This window comes from Gastrolobium bilobum, unplaced genomic scaffold (genome assembly GCF_033153095.1).
Source record: "Gastrolobium bilobum isolate Gb01-03AN ecotype WA unplaced genomic scaffold, APGP_CSIRO_Gbil_v1 utg6009, whole genome shotgun sequence".
Lineage (NCBI taxonomy): Eukaryota > Viridiplantae > Streptophyta > Magnoliopsida > Fabales > Fabaceae > Gastrolobium > Gastrolobium bilobum.
Window position 1 is genome coordinate 274,811 of NW_026897914.1, and position 19,846 is coordinate 294,656.

General features: G+C 34.4%; 2 protein-coding genes across 2 annotated transcripts; both read left to right on the top strand.

The window, feature by feature from the left end:
* Window positions 1-5,345: 5,345 nt before the first annotated feature.
* On the top strand, window positions 5,346-7,509 carry LOC133311405 (uncharacterized). The gene is made up of 2 exons (XM_061512454.1): window positions 5,346-5,636; window positions 6,247-7,509. The coding sequence occupies exon 2, from the start codon at window positions 6,308-6,310 to the stop codon at window positions 7,316-7,318; it is 1,011 nt and encodes a 336-aa protein (XP_061368438.1). The 5' UTR covers window positions 5,346-5,636; window positions 6,247-6,307; the 3' UTR covers window positions 7,319-7,509.
* A 2,422-nt stretch (window positions 7,510-9,931) lies between these two features.
* Window positions 9,932-18,259, top strand: LOC133311407 (transcription elongation factor SPT4 homolog 1). The gene is made up of 6 exons (XM_061512456.1): window positions 9,932-10,139; window positions 11,922-12,026; window positions 12,115-12,206; window positions 12,303-12,358; window positions 13,411-13,472; window positions 18,015-18,259. Exons 2-6 carry the CDS (start codon window positions 11,937-11,939, stop codon window positions 18,063-18,065), a joined length of 351 nt encoding a protein of 116 aa, XP_061368440.1. The 5' UTR covers window positions 9,932-10,139; window positions 11,922-11,936; the 3' UTR covers window positions 18,066-18,259.
* The last annotated feature ends 1,587 nt before the right edge of the window (window positions 18,260-19,846 follow it).

Below are 19,846 nucleotides of genomic sequence, written 5' to 3' on the forward strand. Positions count from 1 at the left end.
CGTGGGATGAAACTGCAATCATCATGGGAGGCAACCATAGCACGCAGAAAGCCAAGGGGCAGGGTCATTACCGCCAATCCACTCCAAAAGCAATGATTAGACAACTGAAATGATGCTGCAATAAATGCGCACGACACACGAAAATGGCATAGAACGGTTGCGGCACGCTAAAGCACGTGGGCTGTAGCACATGGAAGAATGAAATAAGTACAACTCATACACCAACAGATAAGACAGTATATATACATATGTAACCATTAACTGGGTTAGACACCTGACGCATGGGGGCAACCCGCCAGTTGAACCATGACTACTAAAGCGCATCTGTTACCCGGTCACCATGCAAACTATCCTGTCGGGTTCATGCAAACCCGTTGCCTAAGTAACCAAAGGCATACAATCGTATTCCATTTAGGGTATGATGCTTGGCGGCAACCCGCCAGTTTGATTCCAACAACTTAAGCACATCCCTAACCCGGAGTACGAACGCGGTTGATGCTCAACCTGTCGATATAATGAATGAAGAAAAACCGTCTTTGGCATAAGCCACAATTCGGAATAAGCACAAATGCTGACATGGAGGGACAACTCGCCAGTTGAACCCCAATTGCCTGAGACTACCCCCAATCCAAAAAAAAGGATATGAGCAATATCTCGTCGGGTTTATGCTCAGCCTGTCGAGATAAAGGGCAAGAGATACCTCACATGGAAATAACTCGAAAAAACGAGAAACTTTGCAAAAGTTTGAAAGTCGCAAAGAATGTGAACACGTTTAGGAACCTAAACCCAAAGAAACATGCACATAAGTTCACCCCGGCAACCAGGATATCCAGGTAGCCTGGCTGAGGGGCAACTGTTATGGACCCATATAAGGGGCCCATTAAGTGATAGGCCCAATAAGGGGAAATCCAAGATCTGAATCAATTATAATCATGGATAGATATCCATCAAGGATACTAATCCTGATACGACAGCATAGCAAGCAGGCCTGAGCCCTTACCAGAGGCACCAAAGGCTTATCCATGTTACCCACAGGTAACCTCTATAAATACAAGGTAAACCCTAAAGGTACGTTACACTCTCTCTCTTACTGTTATGCTGTCACTGTGCGCACACACACCCTATTAGCTAACGCCGTTATAGTATTCTGTGCACAGTGATCTGCTTGACTCAATGGTATCTCCTTTATAGATACCTTGGAGAGGGCACTAGATCAAAGATAAACGTACCAGCCTATTCGGCTGGGCATCTCTGTCCCATGGACATAACAAACTCAAAACGACGTCGTTAGATACCTTATCAACATTCACTGTAAAAATATTAAATCATTCTTTTATATAATATATTATCTCATACACATATGTGTGAGCTATAAAGCACAGATATGTGCTTTATTCTGAAAAATGTATGTTGGACATGTTTCGGACGTTGACACATTCTGACATGCGCTCAATTTTTTGTGACACACAATCAACACTCTGACATATTCCGACATGCGTCCGACATGTAATTAACACTTTCAGACACGCGGTCAACGTTCGTGCAGATCCGAAATTGATTTTATTTTATCTTTTTAACGAAACTTAAAAAATTAATTTATAAATTAAATATTTTCTATTATGGAATTTGACATGAAATATTAATAAGGTATGAAAAATTATTTTTGATTTGAATATTTGATTGATTATATGATTTATTATGAGTTGCTATATGTATTAAATGTAAACTCTATTATATATATTAAAAATATCATTTAATATCAAAATATGTCTTAACATGTTAAAATCTAACATTTTTTAGAATTAATATGTCGGAGTGTGATATGATGTCGTGTCCATGTTGATGTCAGTGCAACGTAGTGTGGGAGCATGTCACACCTGAGAGTATGTGAAGAGAAGAGAGAAAAAGAAAATATGAATCCTAAATATTTTTATGTGTATAAAAGATAAAAAAATATTTTTTATAATATGAGATACAATAAATCCTTTATATACTGAGTAGGTAGGGTGGTTGCTTGTGTTTTTGTTGTACCATCTTTGGGAAGGGTTTAAAATCTTAATCCTGGATCTGCCCTGAAGAGAATTGGCTCCCATAAAGGATACATATGGTTTATAATAAAAATATCTTCTATATATATATATATATATATATATATATATATATATATATATATATATATATATATATATATATACGATTCATTTTTTTGCAATGAATGCAGATAAGTTATTTGTATTGAGCCCAAAATAATGTCATTTTATAGCAAAAATCAAGGTATTTTTGTCATTGCAATTTATTTCAAGATTATAACAGTCTTTATCATTATAATTTTTTAATCTTTTAACTAAAATTAATATCATTTTGAGAGTAAATATAAATAACTTATTTCATTATATGCATTCACTATATAAATATCAAATATATATATATATATAAGTATTTCTCTAGTCACTGCAGATAAAGTTATCATTAGTGAGTTCAAAACAACGTCGTTTTGGGATTGTAAAATTACAAAAATTATAATGATAAAGACTAATATAATCCCGCTTTCAATCAACGTTATTTTCAAGGTAAAAAAAGTGGCAAAACTTTATATTTAATATTTTTTTAATATCCTTATGGTAGTTAAAATCTCAATTTAAATCTGCGATTTTACGATTGTACTAATTTTTTTAATCAAAACGATTTCATTAAAACTTCAAACGCTTTTACGATTTTCTTTACGTTAGGATTTTACGTTTTACGATTTTTTATTCTCTTTCCGATTTTAGGTAAAATCCCAATTTTAACTACTAGAGTCCACTTAAATAATCTCATCAGATCATCTTGTTCTTGGAGCTAAAACCCCTAGAGCTAACTCTTCGTCGAAATAGAAGTGAATTGGACCAATGTCATCCGAAAAAGGATAAGCTAATTGATAAGTCTATGCAATGTGACTTAGAACATATGGTTGTTGATATGAAAAGGTGGTAAAAAGAATGCTTTTTGGGTAAAAATTAACTCCAATTACAATGAGTTGAAAAGTTATGGAGCAAAAAGTTAATGGGTTATTTTTTTTATGTTTTAGGTCCAAAAAGAGAAATAAAATAAATGGGCTGGTGTTAACCCAACAAAGCCCAATTAAGTATCAGAAAGAAAAGAGGGGGAGAAAGAAAAGGTGGGCAGCGTTGAAAAATTTGGAAAACACACCGAAGCAGTCGAACCCTAGCCCCTATCACCATTCGAACTGTCATCTCAAGCCACTCATAAAGCTGTGCCATTGACCTTCCAGCTCGTTTTTTCGCTAGCCATTGAACCACATAAGCCTTTTCTTGTAGTGGTTCACTTGACCATTGTTCTAGAAGCCTGACCCTAACCGAATAGTGACTTGAGGTTGTTACAATCGGGTAGTGAGATTCTTTTTGTTGGAGCGATTGAGGAGAGCGTGGAGCAAGGAGTGCTCGTGTGACTCGCAGTAAGAAGCGCGTGTGGAGATATTTGGAAAAGGGCGCAAAGCCCATGCATGCGAAGGAGATCGAGTATAAGAAGCGCGAACATTTTTTAGGGGACTCTCTCTCTCAGATCCTCTTCTGCATCATCTTCTTATTTTGTTATTTTTCTGCATTATGGACTTGTAGTATTTTTGGATTTTTTTAGTTCTTCGTTGTATTATGTAATGTGAGTACAATGTTGAGGCTATTTTGTTAAATAGGACTCGTACTGTAATTTAAAAATTTTGCACATTTTTATTATCTTTGTAGTTTCTTTCATTTCTGTTAATTAGCTCAATCTTTATGGATTTGAGCTAAACTTTTTTAAGGTTTGGGTGTTTGAGACCCCAACTACAGTGACTGATGTTAATTACATATATGATATTAATGTTTACTTTTTGTAGTTCAACTCTGCATATATATTTGAATGCATTTTCTATTTCGGTCGAATGAATTATGTGTGTGTTAGGAGAAGTGTATTGGGGAAATATTATTCTATGGAAACTGAATTGTATTCATGGACTCAAATAAGGGATTATTTGAGGGAGTAATTCAGGAGTGAATTTTACTCTTCCATGTGGTTATAAGGACATGAACTTCAAGCTCTAAATTCCACCAGCTTAGGGATAAGTTGTGTAGGAACAAAGGGAAAAAGATTTTTAAGGGATTAAAAATCTACATTAGTCTGCCAACGAAAAAATAATTGTTAAAGAATTTTACTAAGTAATTACACATCATGATCTGTAGGGAAAGAATCATACCCAACCCATTTTTCTAATTAAAATTCTTAAAATCTTGTCCATTTTGATTTTTCTTCATTCACTTAAGTTCTTCATAATTCTTGCAAAATATAATCAAATAGAAAATACTAAGGGGCTGTTTGGTTGAAGGATTTTGTTGAGAATGATAGATAAATATGAAGTGGAATTATAAGATTACTATGTTTGGTTAAAGGATTTTCAAAATTTGGCTATGTAAATCATAATGCTATGAAACTGATTTGCGTATCTATTTCTATGGAAAAAGCATGCGAAAGTTTTCCTATGGTAGTGTGGTATTGTTGAAAAGCTTGCTATTTGCTCACCCTTCCAACTGTTAAAAGAAAAGCATACCCTCACCCTTCCAACTGCTATTTGCTCACCCTTCCATTTGTGTCGTTTTGTTACTTTATATATCTATGTATGTATATATCTGTTGTACGTGAAATAATTGGAAAGGGAAAGTGCAAAAAATAAAAATAAAAATTGGAATAGAGACACTGATGAATCAACGAATGTGTTCGAGACAAGATAGATTTCCCACAAATATCAATTTTTTACAAACAGGGTTATTTTCGTAATATCAACTTGTTTTTCCATCTATATTTTACCTACAACCAAACATAGATTTCATAAAAGTTATCTAATTTTTCCGGTAAATTTTTTTCCAACTAAACAACTTTTTTTTACATTTTCGTACTTATCTCACTCTTCAACCATTTTTCTATGTATAACTTTTTCCTATTATTCATAAAATTTCTCCAAAACCAAACGCCCCCTAAAAAAATAATTTTCTTTTTTGGAGGTTAAAAAAAATAAAAAAATAAAAAATAAAATAAAAAAAATAAAAAAATAATAATAATTTCCTCAACTTATTTTTTACCTTCTATTTGGTGCATTGAGCAACTGACTTCAATTTGAAATTAGAACCCTTCAAGTGAATAGTAATCTTTAGTTCATCTCAATTTTGTTTAACCAATTTAATTTTAATTTCTCTTTAGAACTTAGTTTTGAGCGATTGCAATTTTTATTTTGTACTTTTTCGCCAAATGAAAATGATATTGGGAGCTTAAATACACCGTATATTACTTGGCCGCGTATACCTGCGCATTGCTTGCGTACTCTTTATCAAGGCGCTTCAGGAGAAGGCGGTTTGCCTATGAATTCGAAGAAATTTAAGAATTTTCTTTCACGAAAGTTTGAACCTGATAAAATCAAACCTTGTTCACTCAATTGCATTGCAACCCTTCGGATTTAATATTTACTTTGGTTATTACTTCTCAGTATCATTGAATATATAATTTCTTCTGCGTTTCGTATAGGTTGAATATTTAACACCGATTTAGGGCTTTCAACAGAGCTGCAGCTCGTGGTTCTGCTCCCCTTTCGCAGTTACGGTTTCATCACGGTTAGTATCGCTTTGGCAAAGCTTTTGTTTCTTCTAGTCTCGTCAAGTTTTGATTTCTGTTTAGGCATTTTGGGGTTTCTTTGTTTACTTAATTATAGTTATTTGTGGCTTTGATTTTTTCTCTTTAGTGTTTAGTAATAAACTAAGAATGATAGAGAAATGAGGATGGTGTATGAGTTGAGTTGTTCTGGTTAGAGATTTGTGCTTTTGCTTCTTTGGTGTAAATGCTGAGAATTGGTGTGCCAGCATCACTTATCAAGTGCATCGTCATCTTGCTGAGTCATTATCACTGTGTCTTGCCCCTCCTAATCTAATTATGTGCAATATACCTATTAACGTATTTGTAAAATTTTTGCACTTGCTTATTTTCTTTGCCATATTTTACAATGCAATAGAGCATTAGATTGGTTTGGTGAGTTCATTTTATTTGCATAGACACCTGTTACTAGTATACCCAGAGAACAAATAAATGATCCATATATATTTTCCTTGCATAATTATAGCAGCTTTGAAGCTCTATTGGTAATATAGACTACATTTTTAATGTTCGTAGTTATTGCTAGTGATAGTTGGCCTGCATTAATCATGTGCATTTGCTATTGAATGCCAGATAGTTGAAGAAAAGGAATTTTAGCCGGTTTTGTTTGAGAGAGGAACCACTGTTTACAGAAATGAAAGAGGAAGAGGTGAACCGATGTCAGATCCAGGAATGGTACCCAAAGTTCAAATCTGTATCCATCAGGACCATAATTCATCAACTTCCTGAATCTTTCATTCAGTACCTTCTTGATGACTCCGGCCCCTTCCTATTACCTGTTTCTGTCTTAAATGAAGATGCATTGCCCAATAGAATTCATAATCCTGATGAGGAAGAAGATTTTCAGGTGTCAGAGGGATCCAGCGACGAAGCAGAAGAACCTTCTCCTCCGCCTTCTTTTCCAGAACTCGAATTGAAAATTAAGGAATCCATTGAGTCCCTAGGGGGTACAGTCTTCCCCAAGTTGAATTGGAGTGCCCCAAAAGATTCAGCTTGGATAAGCACTGCCGGTACCCTCCAGTGCACTACTTTTAGTGAGATCGCGCTCTTGTTCCGAGCATCTGACTCATTGGTCCACGACTTGTGCCATGCTTATGATTCCTGCCATGACAAATCTTCTTCCAGACCCCACAATTTCTTTCTTGCCCTCCGGAAATGGTATCCATCCCTTCAGCCAGACATGGAATTCCGGTGTTTTGTACGAGATCAGAAACTAGTTGGAATCTCTCAGCGGGAGGTTACCACCTTTTATCCTGCTCTGCTTGAAAAGAAGAATGGTCTCCTATTGCCCCTGATACAGGGATTTTTCAACAATTATGTGAGAGCTAGATTTGAGTCAGAGAACTACACATTTGATGTTTACATTACAAAGGATGAGAAAGTTAAGGTTGTGGATTTCAACCCTTGGGGTGCCTTTACATTGCCGTTGTTGTTTACATGGGATGAATTAGAGTATATCTATAGTCAAGGAGATGATTTTGAGTTTAGAATTGTGGAAGATCGTTGTGCTGTTAGGCCAGGCCTTAAAACAGCTGTTCCATATGATTACTTGGATACCAGCCCTGGAAGTGGTTGGGATCAGTTTCTAAGGAATGCAGATGAAGAGTTGCAAAGACAAACCAGGTCTACAGAAGCTGGTGCATGACGATTGGATGTTGTTTCTCATTTGAGTAGTTTTCATTTTCTTTCTTTTTTTTAATTTTATTTTGAGTTTTTTGACAAAGAAGGTGAACTTATGTTTGAAAAAGGTAACCCTATTGAGGGTGTATTTTTTTTTTTAAATTTAAGTTTTATGTAAAATGTTAAATTGAATAAAAGAAATTTCAAAAAAGTAATACGGTAAAAAGTGAATATGAAGACTTAAGGAGAATATGAAGTGTATCTTTTAAATCAAATGACTTCCCCTTCTAAATACTGTTACCTACCTTAAAAGTATTTTGGGGGAAAACAAATATATCCACGTGTTGGCTTTTTTGGTCCGAAGAAATGATGTTAATGCAAGTTTGTATTTTAGTCGTGTTCTCATTTTTGCATGTTTCTTTCGCTACAACCTCTGTTCCGGAAGCTCCCCATTTGCAAATGGCTTGGTAACGTCCAAGTGCATAAATTTTTTAGATCAATCTCACGTATTTTTCGTTCTATGATTTACATATTCATTTAGTAATGAAAGTCTGTTTACATGATTTTGCAAATGCAGGATAAAATTCGAAGTTTGCAAGGACTTTAATTGGACTATAGAATTTCTTCATTAGTGAGGATTTAGTAGATATTCACCAATCTTTTTCAAGAAATCAAATCGCAAAGACATGGAGTGTTTTGAATAGAAGTCTGTGCAGTGTTGACTCTTCTCTGGCACTTCTAAAACACAAATTACATGTACAACTTAACATTTTTTTCTTCTCACTAAAATATGTTAAATTAGAAATTTAATGAAAATATTTTGGTAAATGTCAGGGAATAATATAGATCACATGCTTGGCATATGCATATAATCCAAACCAAATGTAGTCAGGTGTCCATTGGTGCAAAATTGTTTAACAGATGCAAACCATAACTATTTTCTTTGTGGGGAAAAATAAGATGTCCTCCTTAGCAGAGATGCAAATAAGATACAAAAAAAGCAAAGAAAATAAGTATCAAATGGTCACCAATTGCATTACATTGAAATCAGTGGAAGATAGAAAATAAGGATTTCTTCTCTTTATGTTGAAACTGACATATCAAGAATTCAATCATCAAACAAAATATTAACTAATGTCAGCAACACATGAAAAGCTTTACTTCTTGTGTTTTTCCTTCTTTTATTTTCTGCCCCTACTACTAACAAGCAATTTGTATACAGTAATCACTTTATTTTTCACAATGCTCTATTTGGATGAAGGCCTTGCTTACGATTCAATGTTACATAATTCATAATACAGTGTTAATTTATATATCACAAGTTAAAAACTGGAATGATGGTAAATGTATACAAATGAATAAATAATCTGAACAACAATTAATAATGCTCAGAAACAATGAGTGTCATACGATGGAAGAGGTTAACTTATCTACTATCGCCAGTATGTACTTGAAACTCAGCAAAATTGGGTTCTGTACCGTTGGAATCGACAAGTCCAATATGTTCCCTTTTGAGATGAATGTCACTGTATGATGGGTTGCACCGCTAGCACAAATAAAGACCAAGCTAGACAACACTGTTCCAAGTATGACTCCTAATATCCAATATGGGAGGGGGGTAATGTGAACGGTTCTGGGCTTATAAACTATCAGGGTAACTATACATAACATGCCCTTCTCTGGCTTTGAGGGCTGTATTTACAGGGGGTGAGATACTTGTTTGGGGTGAGTTGGTGGTAGGAGTCAATTCTAGGAACGCCAGACCTGGCTAACGCTGCTGCGGTGACAGTGGTGCAGTCATTATGCCAATAATTGTAGCATCGGGTGCTGCAGCTGCAAAGAGGGAATTACCACTTATGGCACCTGGGGTGGTATCTTGCAGGGTTGGTATCCCTAAATGAGACATTTTGATGTCTCACCTTGGGGAGGTAGTCGCCGAGGGCACAAGGAAAAAAGGGGTGACTTGGTGGTAAGGGAGATTTGGGCTAAAGCTCCCAGATATGGCCCCTCCATAACAGGTTCAATTGTGCCTCTATCCACCATTCACAATCTATGGGTCAAACTGAAAGTTACATGAAAAAGTTTAAAGGATCAAAATTTGTTGGACTTGACAAGTTTACTTTTTAAATAAAAAATATATTATTTAATAATTTCTAACCAACAAATATTTGAGTGATGGTCTCATTCATACTCATTAAACTTCCAATATTGTAGGTCATGGCGTTTAATGTTACTCTCGGGGACAAATTTTTTCGTATTAAAATTTTACGTAATTATATTATGTAAAATTTTTGTTTTTATATACATTTATAAATTTTAATAAAATTCCACTAATTTAATATTTATACAATAAATATACATTTTTTGGTAGGAGAGATTATATGTAGTAACTTTTTTTTCTTATTACTAAACTTTAACCGTTAATTTTTATTAATTTAACGTTTATAATTTATAAGAAAATATTTAACATAATTATAAATGTAACCTAATAAATTATAACTATTAAATTAACAGAAAAATAACTGTTAAAATTTGATAATAAGAGTTTTTAATGAAAATTCACTTTTTCAATTTTTTTCTTTTAAATATAAAATTTTAACATGATAAAATGATCTGAAGTTTATTAACTTTGATCTCACTTTGCCAATTTCTTCTTTTAACACACAAACCCTAATTCCGTATTTTTCAATTTTCGTCAGTCACTCATCCCAAATTTTTCATTTTCCAATTTTCTTCTTAACACACCAACTTTAATCCGAAGCTCCTTGCATCTGGGTCTGGGTTTGCTGCTGCTGGATTGCCAAAGAAGAAGAGCAAGAATTCTACCCCATCATCATCGAGCACTGGTATCTTATCTATCTCACTTTCTTTCTTCAGTGTTTCTTCTTTGTTTCAAAACATGATGTGTTTTTCATCGAACTAAATGAAGAAATGAGAGGAAAATGTCAATGGGTAATTTGCTTTACATGTAATCATAATGTTCTGCTAATTTTATGCTGCCCATTTCATGATCGTATGATGTCTATTAGAGTTTGGTTTCCCTTATAAGTTATGTTGTCTAAAGATTCATTTTTGGGAAAAAATGAATTTTGGGTTTTAAATTTATGCTACTATGTTATTTTCCATGAAGCTAACCCTTAAATTTAATTTATTTATTTTTTCAAAACTTTTCAACATAAGTTTTGAAATTTATATTTTTGCTTTAATTAGATACTCTGAAAAAGTGAAAACTTAACTGGTAGGTGGTTCAACTGTATTAGAGTAATATACTGGGTCACTATAATACTATTTAGTCTTGTTAAGAGGGGCAGTGTTTCTGTAATGCAACCTCAGAATAGCTTGTTGCATCCTGTAATTCAGTTGTGCTTATGTGGCATTCAGTTAGTGCAGTTAGAGTATCCAACTAAGTCAGTTAGGTTCAGCTTTTAGAGCAAGCTTTGACATTTTCTATATACAATTTCACATCATTATATAGAGAAGCAGAGTTGCAACTGGTAACATTCACTTTCAGAGAAAATACAGAATACAGTTTTCTTTCCCTTTCTTTCATTTTCTTGCTCTTCCTTTCATTTTCTCACCCTCTCTTTTAAACTGGAGTTACTAATGGGTTCCCAGCAAATTTTGGATTCTTAAGTGAGCAAATGTGCTGCCATTTCCCATGTACTCTGGTTAAACCGCGGAACCAGACCTGTTCTCAATCCGGATCAATTATTTTATGTGGCAGTTTTAAGCTACAAGCCTACATCGCTTTTTATTGTATGCCTTTGTCTGTTAATGTTAACAAACCAGTATGGAAGAACGCAGTTGATTATTTTTTCTTCTAAGGAACAGAATAACTAGAAATAATAAGAGAAAAAGAATGAAACCTAAATGAAATATGGAATATCAATGAACTTTTACGAGTCAGTGTCTAGAAGTGTATATAGATTAGAATCGAATGAAACTGATGTCCTAAGAAAAAGAAAAGGAAAAAGAAAATCTAGTAAATCAAGTCAAAATAACAAAGACTCATTGGAAACAATTTTAACTATGTACAAGATAACAAAAACATTTGAACTCTGATTCTTCAAAAAGGTTTTGTTATAAAAATAGCTTTCTCAATTACAATATAAATAATGGTAATCTGTTATAAAAATTTGATTTGGAACTAAACTAGAATATATCTTTCCAACTTGCACCTACTTCAATAAGGTTCACCTACTTTTCTATGATGCAAATTGTAGGCTAAATTACTTTTCTTTTTCTTTTTTCCTTTTCTTTTTCTTCTTTTTTTCAGTGTTGTATGCAAAAGAGGTAATGTATGAGATTTGATTTTTTGTTTGCAATGGTCATTGGACTTGTTGCATTCTGTATTAGGTCACTTCATTTGTGTTGTTATTGGATTGAAATAATGATATGGCTTAGTATCGGCTGTAAAGATTTATTATCATTTCCTGATAATGGATGTGGTGTGTGATTGTTATATTATGTAATGGTAGTTTAGTTTATTCACACTGTGAGTGTGCTAAGCGTTGGCAACACATTGTGATTCTGTTACAACCAAATAGGTTAGAGTATTAAATAGTTAGTTTGGCATTTAGAGACTGCATCTCCAACTGCTTCTAAGTTCTAACCATCAGTTCAAACAGTGTGAGCTGACAAAAATGGCAAGTGTGCCTGCACAAATTCCTACCAGCTTTGGCCATGAGTTGAGGGCTTGTCTTCGTTGCCGCCTTGTCAAAACCTATGATCAGGTCTTATTGCCGGTTTATGTTTGTTTCTCAACATTCTTTGCCGTTTCTTATTATTTTTTTTCTTATAATTTCTGTTTTCCTTACACAGTTCAGAGAGTCAGGTTGTGAGAACTGCCAATTCTTTAAGATGGAAGAAGATCATGAGCGTGTTGTTGATTGCACTACCCCCAATTTTAATGGGTTTGTCTATGTCAATTCTTTTTCATCAAAACCCTCTTCACCTTTGTATTTGTCCATGCTCATTTTGTTTTCTTCTTCCATTTGATTTTGCCACAGGGTCATTTCAGTTATGGATCCAACTCGGAGTTGGGCTGCTCGTTGGTTGCGCATTGGTTTGTTCATTTATCTCCTTTTACAATCTCATTATAATTTTCCCTTGCCTTGGCTGTTGTTTTTGTTTCCTTTACAATATTCTGATGACTGTATTACTTTGGAATGTGAAATATCATTATGGTATTTTTTTAAGGTTCTCTTTCTTCTTCACTTTGTTCCCTTTCAACTGCAAAGAGCCATCTAGTTTCTATAATTAAACTTTTAAAAATCATTCCCCATGAAACCCCGACTTGCAATGGTAGGATTTATAATAATTAAAACTCAAAGACATGATTTAAGATTTTAAGGATTTAAGTAACACTTCCTCAAAAGAATCTCTTAAAAGCTCTTAATATTAATTTCAAATTTCTTTTTGACATTGACAAAAAGCTGTGTAAAAGATAAGAACAAGTGGACATTTTAACTGCCCTTGCGTATCTCTTCGAAAAATTTAAATTTCTAATCTTCCATGTAGATGGTATTTCTTACTTGTAGCAGTCCACCAAGACCTGGAAAGATAATTTGGAAACTCATGAAGTTGGTTAGTAAATTTGAATAAAATGAAATATAATGCTGGAAATCAATATGAATGTTGTCCTCCACATTGTTGTTTGCTTGCCACTACCTTGTTGCATATTTATATATGATGCACTGGATCAAGATAACAAGTAAAAGCATTTTGGCTCTTGCTAACAAGGAATTGAAAGAAAAGGAATCAGAGGTTGTATTTTGCTTTTCTGGATTTCTATTTTGCTATCCTGTTTTTCCTTCTGTTCTGGAGCATATCGTAGTGCAACTTTTTTATATATTCTTCTTTCTTTCTTGAATAAATTTTTCTCTGTTACGGAAAATCAGAAAAAAAAAGTTGCATAGAGTTTAGTTCATGCACTTTTTTGATCATTTTAGTATATTTCACTGCAAGGAATTAGCCAAATTACATGCCAAGAGAAGTGACAACTATTTGAAAAGAGAAAAAGAAAAAGATAATTTTTTGTAGGTTGAATTTCTTTCTAGATTAAAATCCTGTATTGCAGTTGAGGTTTGGGCATTTATGTTCTCGAATATGTTGCAGGAAAATTTGTTCCCGGTGTTTACACTCTTGCTGTCTCTGAGGCTCTTCCAGAAGAGATGCAGGTTTGTATTTTTCTATTAGTGTGATATAGATTTCAGAATATATCACTTTTGTTATTAAAGAGTGATTTTGTTTTTGTTAATGCATAGTTATCTCTTTTCTAGTACAGGATTTGACAAATAATTATTTGGTCAATGCATCCAAGAATTAATTATTATTGTAATGATTATTGATTTGGGATAGGAATCAAAGTAGAATCAAACAAGAATTAAGAATAAAATCATATGAACTGTATTAGAATTGGATATCAGTGTTAGGGTGATTATAAGCAAAAATGAAAGAATCGGATAACCCAGCTCTGATCTCTCCCAAGACTACCCAACAATCGAGCTACACCTCACATTCCTTTTTATCCACTCTTATCCTTCTTCTGTCTCCAAAGCTATGTAGCACCGATACGACACGCGACACGTGACACAATACAACACGACACTCCGACACGTCAATCCTAAAATGTTATGGATTTCGACACGTTGGGACACGTTTTAATATTAAATAATATTTTTAATTTATATAGTGTATATTTCATTTAATATTTAATAATTTAACAAAAAAATGAAACTAAATTAATAATACCCATCAACACGTTATAAAGATGGAAGCTTTAATAAAAAAAATAAGAACTGGGATGAGAGAGATATAATATCATATAGAGAGATCAAATCATATTAGAGAGAGAGATCAAATCATATTAGAGAGAGAGATCAGAGACAAGGAGATACAACAAGAGCGTGATAGGAATTGACAACAATAATGTTGAGGTGATCTCTTATCTACTTAAGGGGAAAAAAGACAAAAAAATAAAATTGATATGATCAGGTGGAAGCTTTATTAATATATTTTAATTTTTTAAAAAAAAAATTACGAAAATGCCATTTGACCGTGTCGGACACGGTCAAATTCGCGTGTCGGAATGATCAACGTGTCGGAAAAAGTTGACCGCGTGTCCGACTCTTGTTGTTTGACGAAACCCTCCACTTCAATTGGTATTTTTTCACGAAAAGCAAACATGAGATAATAAATCCAGTCTTTCGCTAAGATTTCGAATAGCTGTCCCGAATTCAAGTTGATTATGTTTCGCCTCTTCCGTGTCGGAGCGTGTCGCCGTGTCGGAGCGTGTCGAACACGACTTTCCCTGTTTTTACAAGTGTCCGTGCTTCCTTGCTCCAAAGTTGTTAGCAACAGCTTTTCCTACCAAGTGTGAGTTCACATGCCCCTGGTTTGTGAAGAGCCTAATTCTCTGTGGCCCTCCTAGCGTACACCCTAATGATGGGTGGGTTCCTACCAATACTCTCCTCCAAAGCCTTCACCTTGTTCTCAAGATGAAAAGTGGGGAATTGCTCATGGATGGCAAAAAAGAGCTCCCATGTGTCCTCAAAGTCTGGGAGATTTTTTCATTTAATTAACACTTCAAGATGGCCTACATTACTAGTTCGGTAATTGAGGACATCTTCTGGTTGGATTAGGAGCTCCCATTCATCTTAAGGGCTGAGGTTCAACTGTAGCAAATGTAGCCTTCTTCAATAGGGCTACATGAAAAACAGGATGAATCTTGCCTGCTCTCTGGTAACTCAAGCTAAGCTTCCCCTCTCTTTTCTAAGACATTATAAGGCCTATAGAACTTGAGGCTAAGTTTCTCATTTATCCTTTTAACTAAAGGTTTCAGTCTATAGGGTTGTGGTTTCAAATAGATCGAATCCCCTGGCTCAAATATCACTTCCCTCCTATGTTGATCTGCTTGAACCTTCATCTGGTTTTGAGCCCAAGAAGGTTGGTGCTGTGATAGGCATGTGTTAGGTTCCATTTGCAAGGTATGGGACTTGGAGTCCCACATTAGTTGTATGGTCAACTAATGTGGGGTTTATAAGGCCTTGGGCACTCCCATCCTTTTAGCTAGCTTTTGGGGTAGTGCATCCCAAGGTCTCATCAAATGGTATCAGAGCATCCATCATGTGGAGTGTGCGTAGCGGCACGCACTAGGGAAGCGTGGTGGAATGTTGGGTTCCATTTGCAAGGTATGGGACTTGGAGTCTCACATGGTTGTATGGGCAACTAGTGTGGGGTTCATAAGGCCTTGGGCACTCCCACTCTTTGAGCTAGCTTTTGGGGTGGTGCATCCCAAGGTCTCATCAGTATCAAACCAAAACAAGGAATTCCTGGATTAAACAAAGGAAATTTGTATTGATATGGAAGCTTGTCTTCATACAACACTTAGAAAATAAATTACAAGAGACTGTAAAGGAAACTGAGAACAACAGAAAGTGACATAAGACTACAAGTAAATCTAGAGCACTTAGACAGGCTCTAGTCTCTCCCAATCCCAACCCAAGTCCAAAGTCCCAGATACCTTCATACTTCACACTTTACCTACTTATCCCTCATTTCTCCCACCAATTTACTAACTCAATTCTGTTTAATCAATTCTGGAATATTCCTTGCTAACAACTTCCTTGCTGTCTCAGTCAGCATAAGCCTCCAATCTCTTGTATTTCTTGCTTGAATACACTTTGTAAGGAGCACCATGTATCAACATTTCCCCTCATTTTGAGCACCTTATCCTCAAGGTTAAAGGTAGGGAATTGCTTGTTAATGGTTGTAAACTTCCTCCCACATATTTTCAAAGGAAGAAAGATGCTTCCATTTTATCAAAACCTCCAATGGACCTAGGGAAAGTTGTCGCCATTGTATTAACTCCTTTAATTCTGCGTGTAACTTCCATTCATCTGTCAACATTGGTGGCAATGGTTTTGTTAAAGTTGGTACCACAATAGCCTTTTTAAAAGAGTTGTATGAGATACGGGGTTGAATTTTGCTTGATGCTGGAAGATCCAATCTATAAGCAGCACTGTCAATCTTCTCAATTATTTTATAGGGACCATAGTAGTGGGGACTAAGTTCCTCATTGAAGCATCTTGCTAAGGATTTAAGCCTATAAGGCTATAACCTCAAGTACACCAAGTCACCTACCTCAAAATTGACATCCCTTCTATGCTTGATAGCCTGTGCCTTCATACGATCTTGTGCCTGAAGTAAATTCTTTTTGAGTCATTAATGATGGCATCCCTCTCCAGCATCCATCTGCTGACTTCATCTACTAGGAGCGGGACTGTTCTGCTCTAATTAGTGAAGGACGATCACACCCACAGAGTGCCCTAAATGGAGTCATACCGGTTAAGTCCTTGTAGGAGGTATTATTATATTATATCAAAATTCTACCCAATTTAACCATTTGGGTCAATGCTTAGGCTTGGGACTACGGAAACATCTCAAATAGGATTCAAGGCATCTATTCACTACTTTTATTTGCCCATTGGACTGTGGGTGATAAGTTGTGCTATATTTTGGATGGGTCCGAGAACACTTGAATAATTCTGCCTGGAATGTGCTCATGAATACCCAGTTACTGTGGATTGAGGGAACCCATGTAATTTGAAAACCTCCTTCACAAAAACTTCCGCAACCTCTTTGGCAGAATATGGGTGGGATAAGAAGTTTGCATACTTTGTGAGTCTATCAATGGTAACCAATATGGCGCCCATCCCAAAAGCCTTGGGAAGACCCCCTACAAAATCCATGTATATGTCTTCTCATACCTTTGATGGAATTGGTAAGAGCTGTAATAATCCCCGAAGAGATAAACTTTGAACCTTATTCTGTTGACAAATGTGGCAGGCAGCATCATATGCTAAATATCTTTTTGTCATGCCTGCTAAGTACACCACCCCTTCAATCCTCTTAATGGTCCTAAAGAAACCTTAGTGCCCATCTAGAGAGTCATGAAACTCCTTGTTACGCATTGGAATAGGCCCGTCATTTGGAGAGTGTATTCCCCGTAGGAATATGAAGATACTCCTACAAGGGTGGATGCATCGAAACCGCCACCATAGTGCTAGCGGGGGCAACAATGGTGAGGGAAATCATTATGAAGGTGATGGGTCGAATGCAAGCACAGTGGTCCCCATCAACTTTGAGGTCTACTTTTGTTGTTATTCCCCTTTTCTCATTGAGAAATTTAATGTCTCCACTTTTATTGTATCTTCAATCATATCTTGCTCGATTTTCCTCTTAAAATCATAGTTTAACTCCTGGTTTTTTATGGACGTCCTCCTACGACTTCCCTTTTACCTGGTTAGACGTAAAATCCATGGCGGTTTAATTTGTTTAGGTGTTGTTGAAAATTTTAATCTTGAAACCGAAATTACTGCATGGGAAACCCTGAATTCACAGATTGGGTTATGTACAATACAGTTGCCTTGGTACTTTGAATAAATGCTTAAGTGGTTATAATTTTTGGCAACTACAATGAGGTTATTTGTGGAATGAATTGTTGGTTCCGTAATGAAGTGTCAATTTGTTAGTCTTAGCACTGCTTGTATTAGACAAACGATGTCAAAAGATACACAGGTTCGTTCAAGCAGCCCAATACCCATGAGACTCGTGTGGTTGTTTTTGCCTTCTTTTTTGTCATCATATTTTGCGCTGAATTAATGTTGTATGGTAAATTTTTTTTGTTTATTTATTTGATTTGTTATGTCCATTTGCAGGCTATATGTGAAGACGAGCGTGTGCAATATGTCCCTCCCAAACGTTTGTGAAACACCTAAACATGGGTTTTGTGTCATCTTTAACGTAATCGGAATTGTGTGTCTCTGTTAATGTATATTTTTAGTGCTGGTTGTGTTCTAATGCATGCTCAAAATGACTTGTTAAAAACTTCTAGCTCTGATGAAGAAATAAACAGATGACATGTTAGTGTGTACTAAGACTCTGTTTGGATCCTTTTTTTTAAGGTAAAAATTACTTTTAAGCTAAAGTTAAAAATAAGAGTTTTAAAAATAAAGTTACAAGTTGTTTGATGATTATATAAATTTTTTAGTTAAAAAGTTACTTAAAAGCTGTTCATTTAAAAAAAAAAGTATACATTTAAAAAAAAAAAAACTGATATAACTTAAAAAAGCTTTTTTTAGGAGCTTTTGGCTCTCTTTTTTCATTATATAAAAAAGCTCTTTTTAGAACTTGCTTGATATTTATTTTTTTAAGTTAAAAGTTATTTTCAAGCTAAAATTAAAAAAAGAGAGCTTCGAAAATAAAATTATAAGTTAATTTGATGATTATATAAAATGTTTAGCTTTAAAGCTATTTAAAAGTTGTTTATTTAAAAAAACACACATTTAAAAAAAGTTAATACAATTAAAAAAATTATTTAGGAGCTTGACTTTTGTTTTTTTTTTATTATAATTTTTTTTATTCTAAGAGTTTTATTTATAAGGGGAAGAGAAGTTAATTTTTTTTTTAAAAATCTGGCTTAGTTTTTACATAAGTTTAAGGGGTTTATATTTGTCATTTAACATGACATAACAAATTTTTTTATACACAACATTTTGTGGGATTTATACTTTTGAAAAAAAAAAAAATTTATGGCAGACAAAACGAATTTTTATAACATTATACAATTATTTTTTTTACAACATAACTCTTATAAAACCCTAAGTTTAAAAGCATTATGGTATGGTTTTTTCTCTGGCCAATGTTATCTACATGCATAAGGTCAACATCTGGCACTTGCAAGTAGATAATGGTCTTTTAAGAAGTAAACACGTGCAACTTTGGGGTTTTCGTGTTGCTCGTCCTCATATTTTAGTCCAAATATGGTTCTCTTCTCATTTTTTTCTGCCTTCGTTGAAAAAATCATTATTTATTGCCTGAGTCAACGTGATAATATTGTTCATAGTTTGGTCACAAGAAAAAATTAACATCCAATAAATGAGTTTTATCTATATTATGCTTTTAGCTTGTAGTTAACTTCAAAATGAGTGAAACGAAATAACAGATAATAATAACATAATAAATGACTTCATATCATTTGAAATAATGTAGTACAGGTTAATAACATCAAATAAAGTAATATAACAACGTACCAATATTATTATTCTCAACCAAAAAGTCCGGCACAGTTTATAAATAGCTAGCTCCTTTAAGTATGTTGATAGGGATTCGATTCTTGACCATATGTATAGAAAATACTTTGTTGGTAAAGGTAGTATCTATGATCGCGTGATTTCTCCGCTTCAAGAGAATTAGTCCTTGGCTTTCGGCTGAGGGATATCCTTAGAGCAATTTTCAAAAAAAAATTATTATTATTCTCATAATGATGACTTACATTTTTAATGGCAATGGGAAGGGAAAATGTCAAAATTTGTTGGTTTATGAATAGAATGGTAAGAAGTAATGTTATAAAAACCTGGCATGATCATTAACTCAATCATAGTATGGGGTTATTGATTTAAAAATTGACTTATTAAACCGCTTAAATTATGATAAGTCTCAATTTTAAATTTCACAAGATCATTACACAAGGATAGAATATACGGTTTGT

Excerpts from the sequence above, each read along its gene's own strand:
- LOC133311405 (XM_061512454.1), top strand. The coding sequence starts at position 6,308 with ATGAAAGAGGAAGAGGTGAACCGATGTCAGATCCAGGAATGGTACCCA.
- LOC133311407 (XM_061512456.1), top strand. The coding sequence starts at position 11,937 with ATGGCAAGTGTGCCTGCACAAATTCCTACCAGCTTTGGCCATGAGTTG. Across the intron at positions 12,027-12,114 it reads TTGTCAAAACCTATGATCAG|TTCAGAGAGTCAGGTTGTGA; the intron begins GTCTTATTGCCG and ends TTCCTTACACAG. Across the intron at positions 13,473-18,014 it reads CTCTTCCAGAAGAGATGCAG|GCTATATGTGAAGACGAGCG; the intron begins GTTTGTATTTTT and ends GTCCATTTGCAG.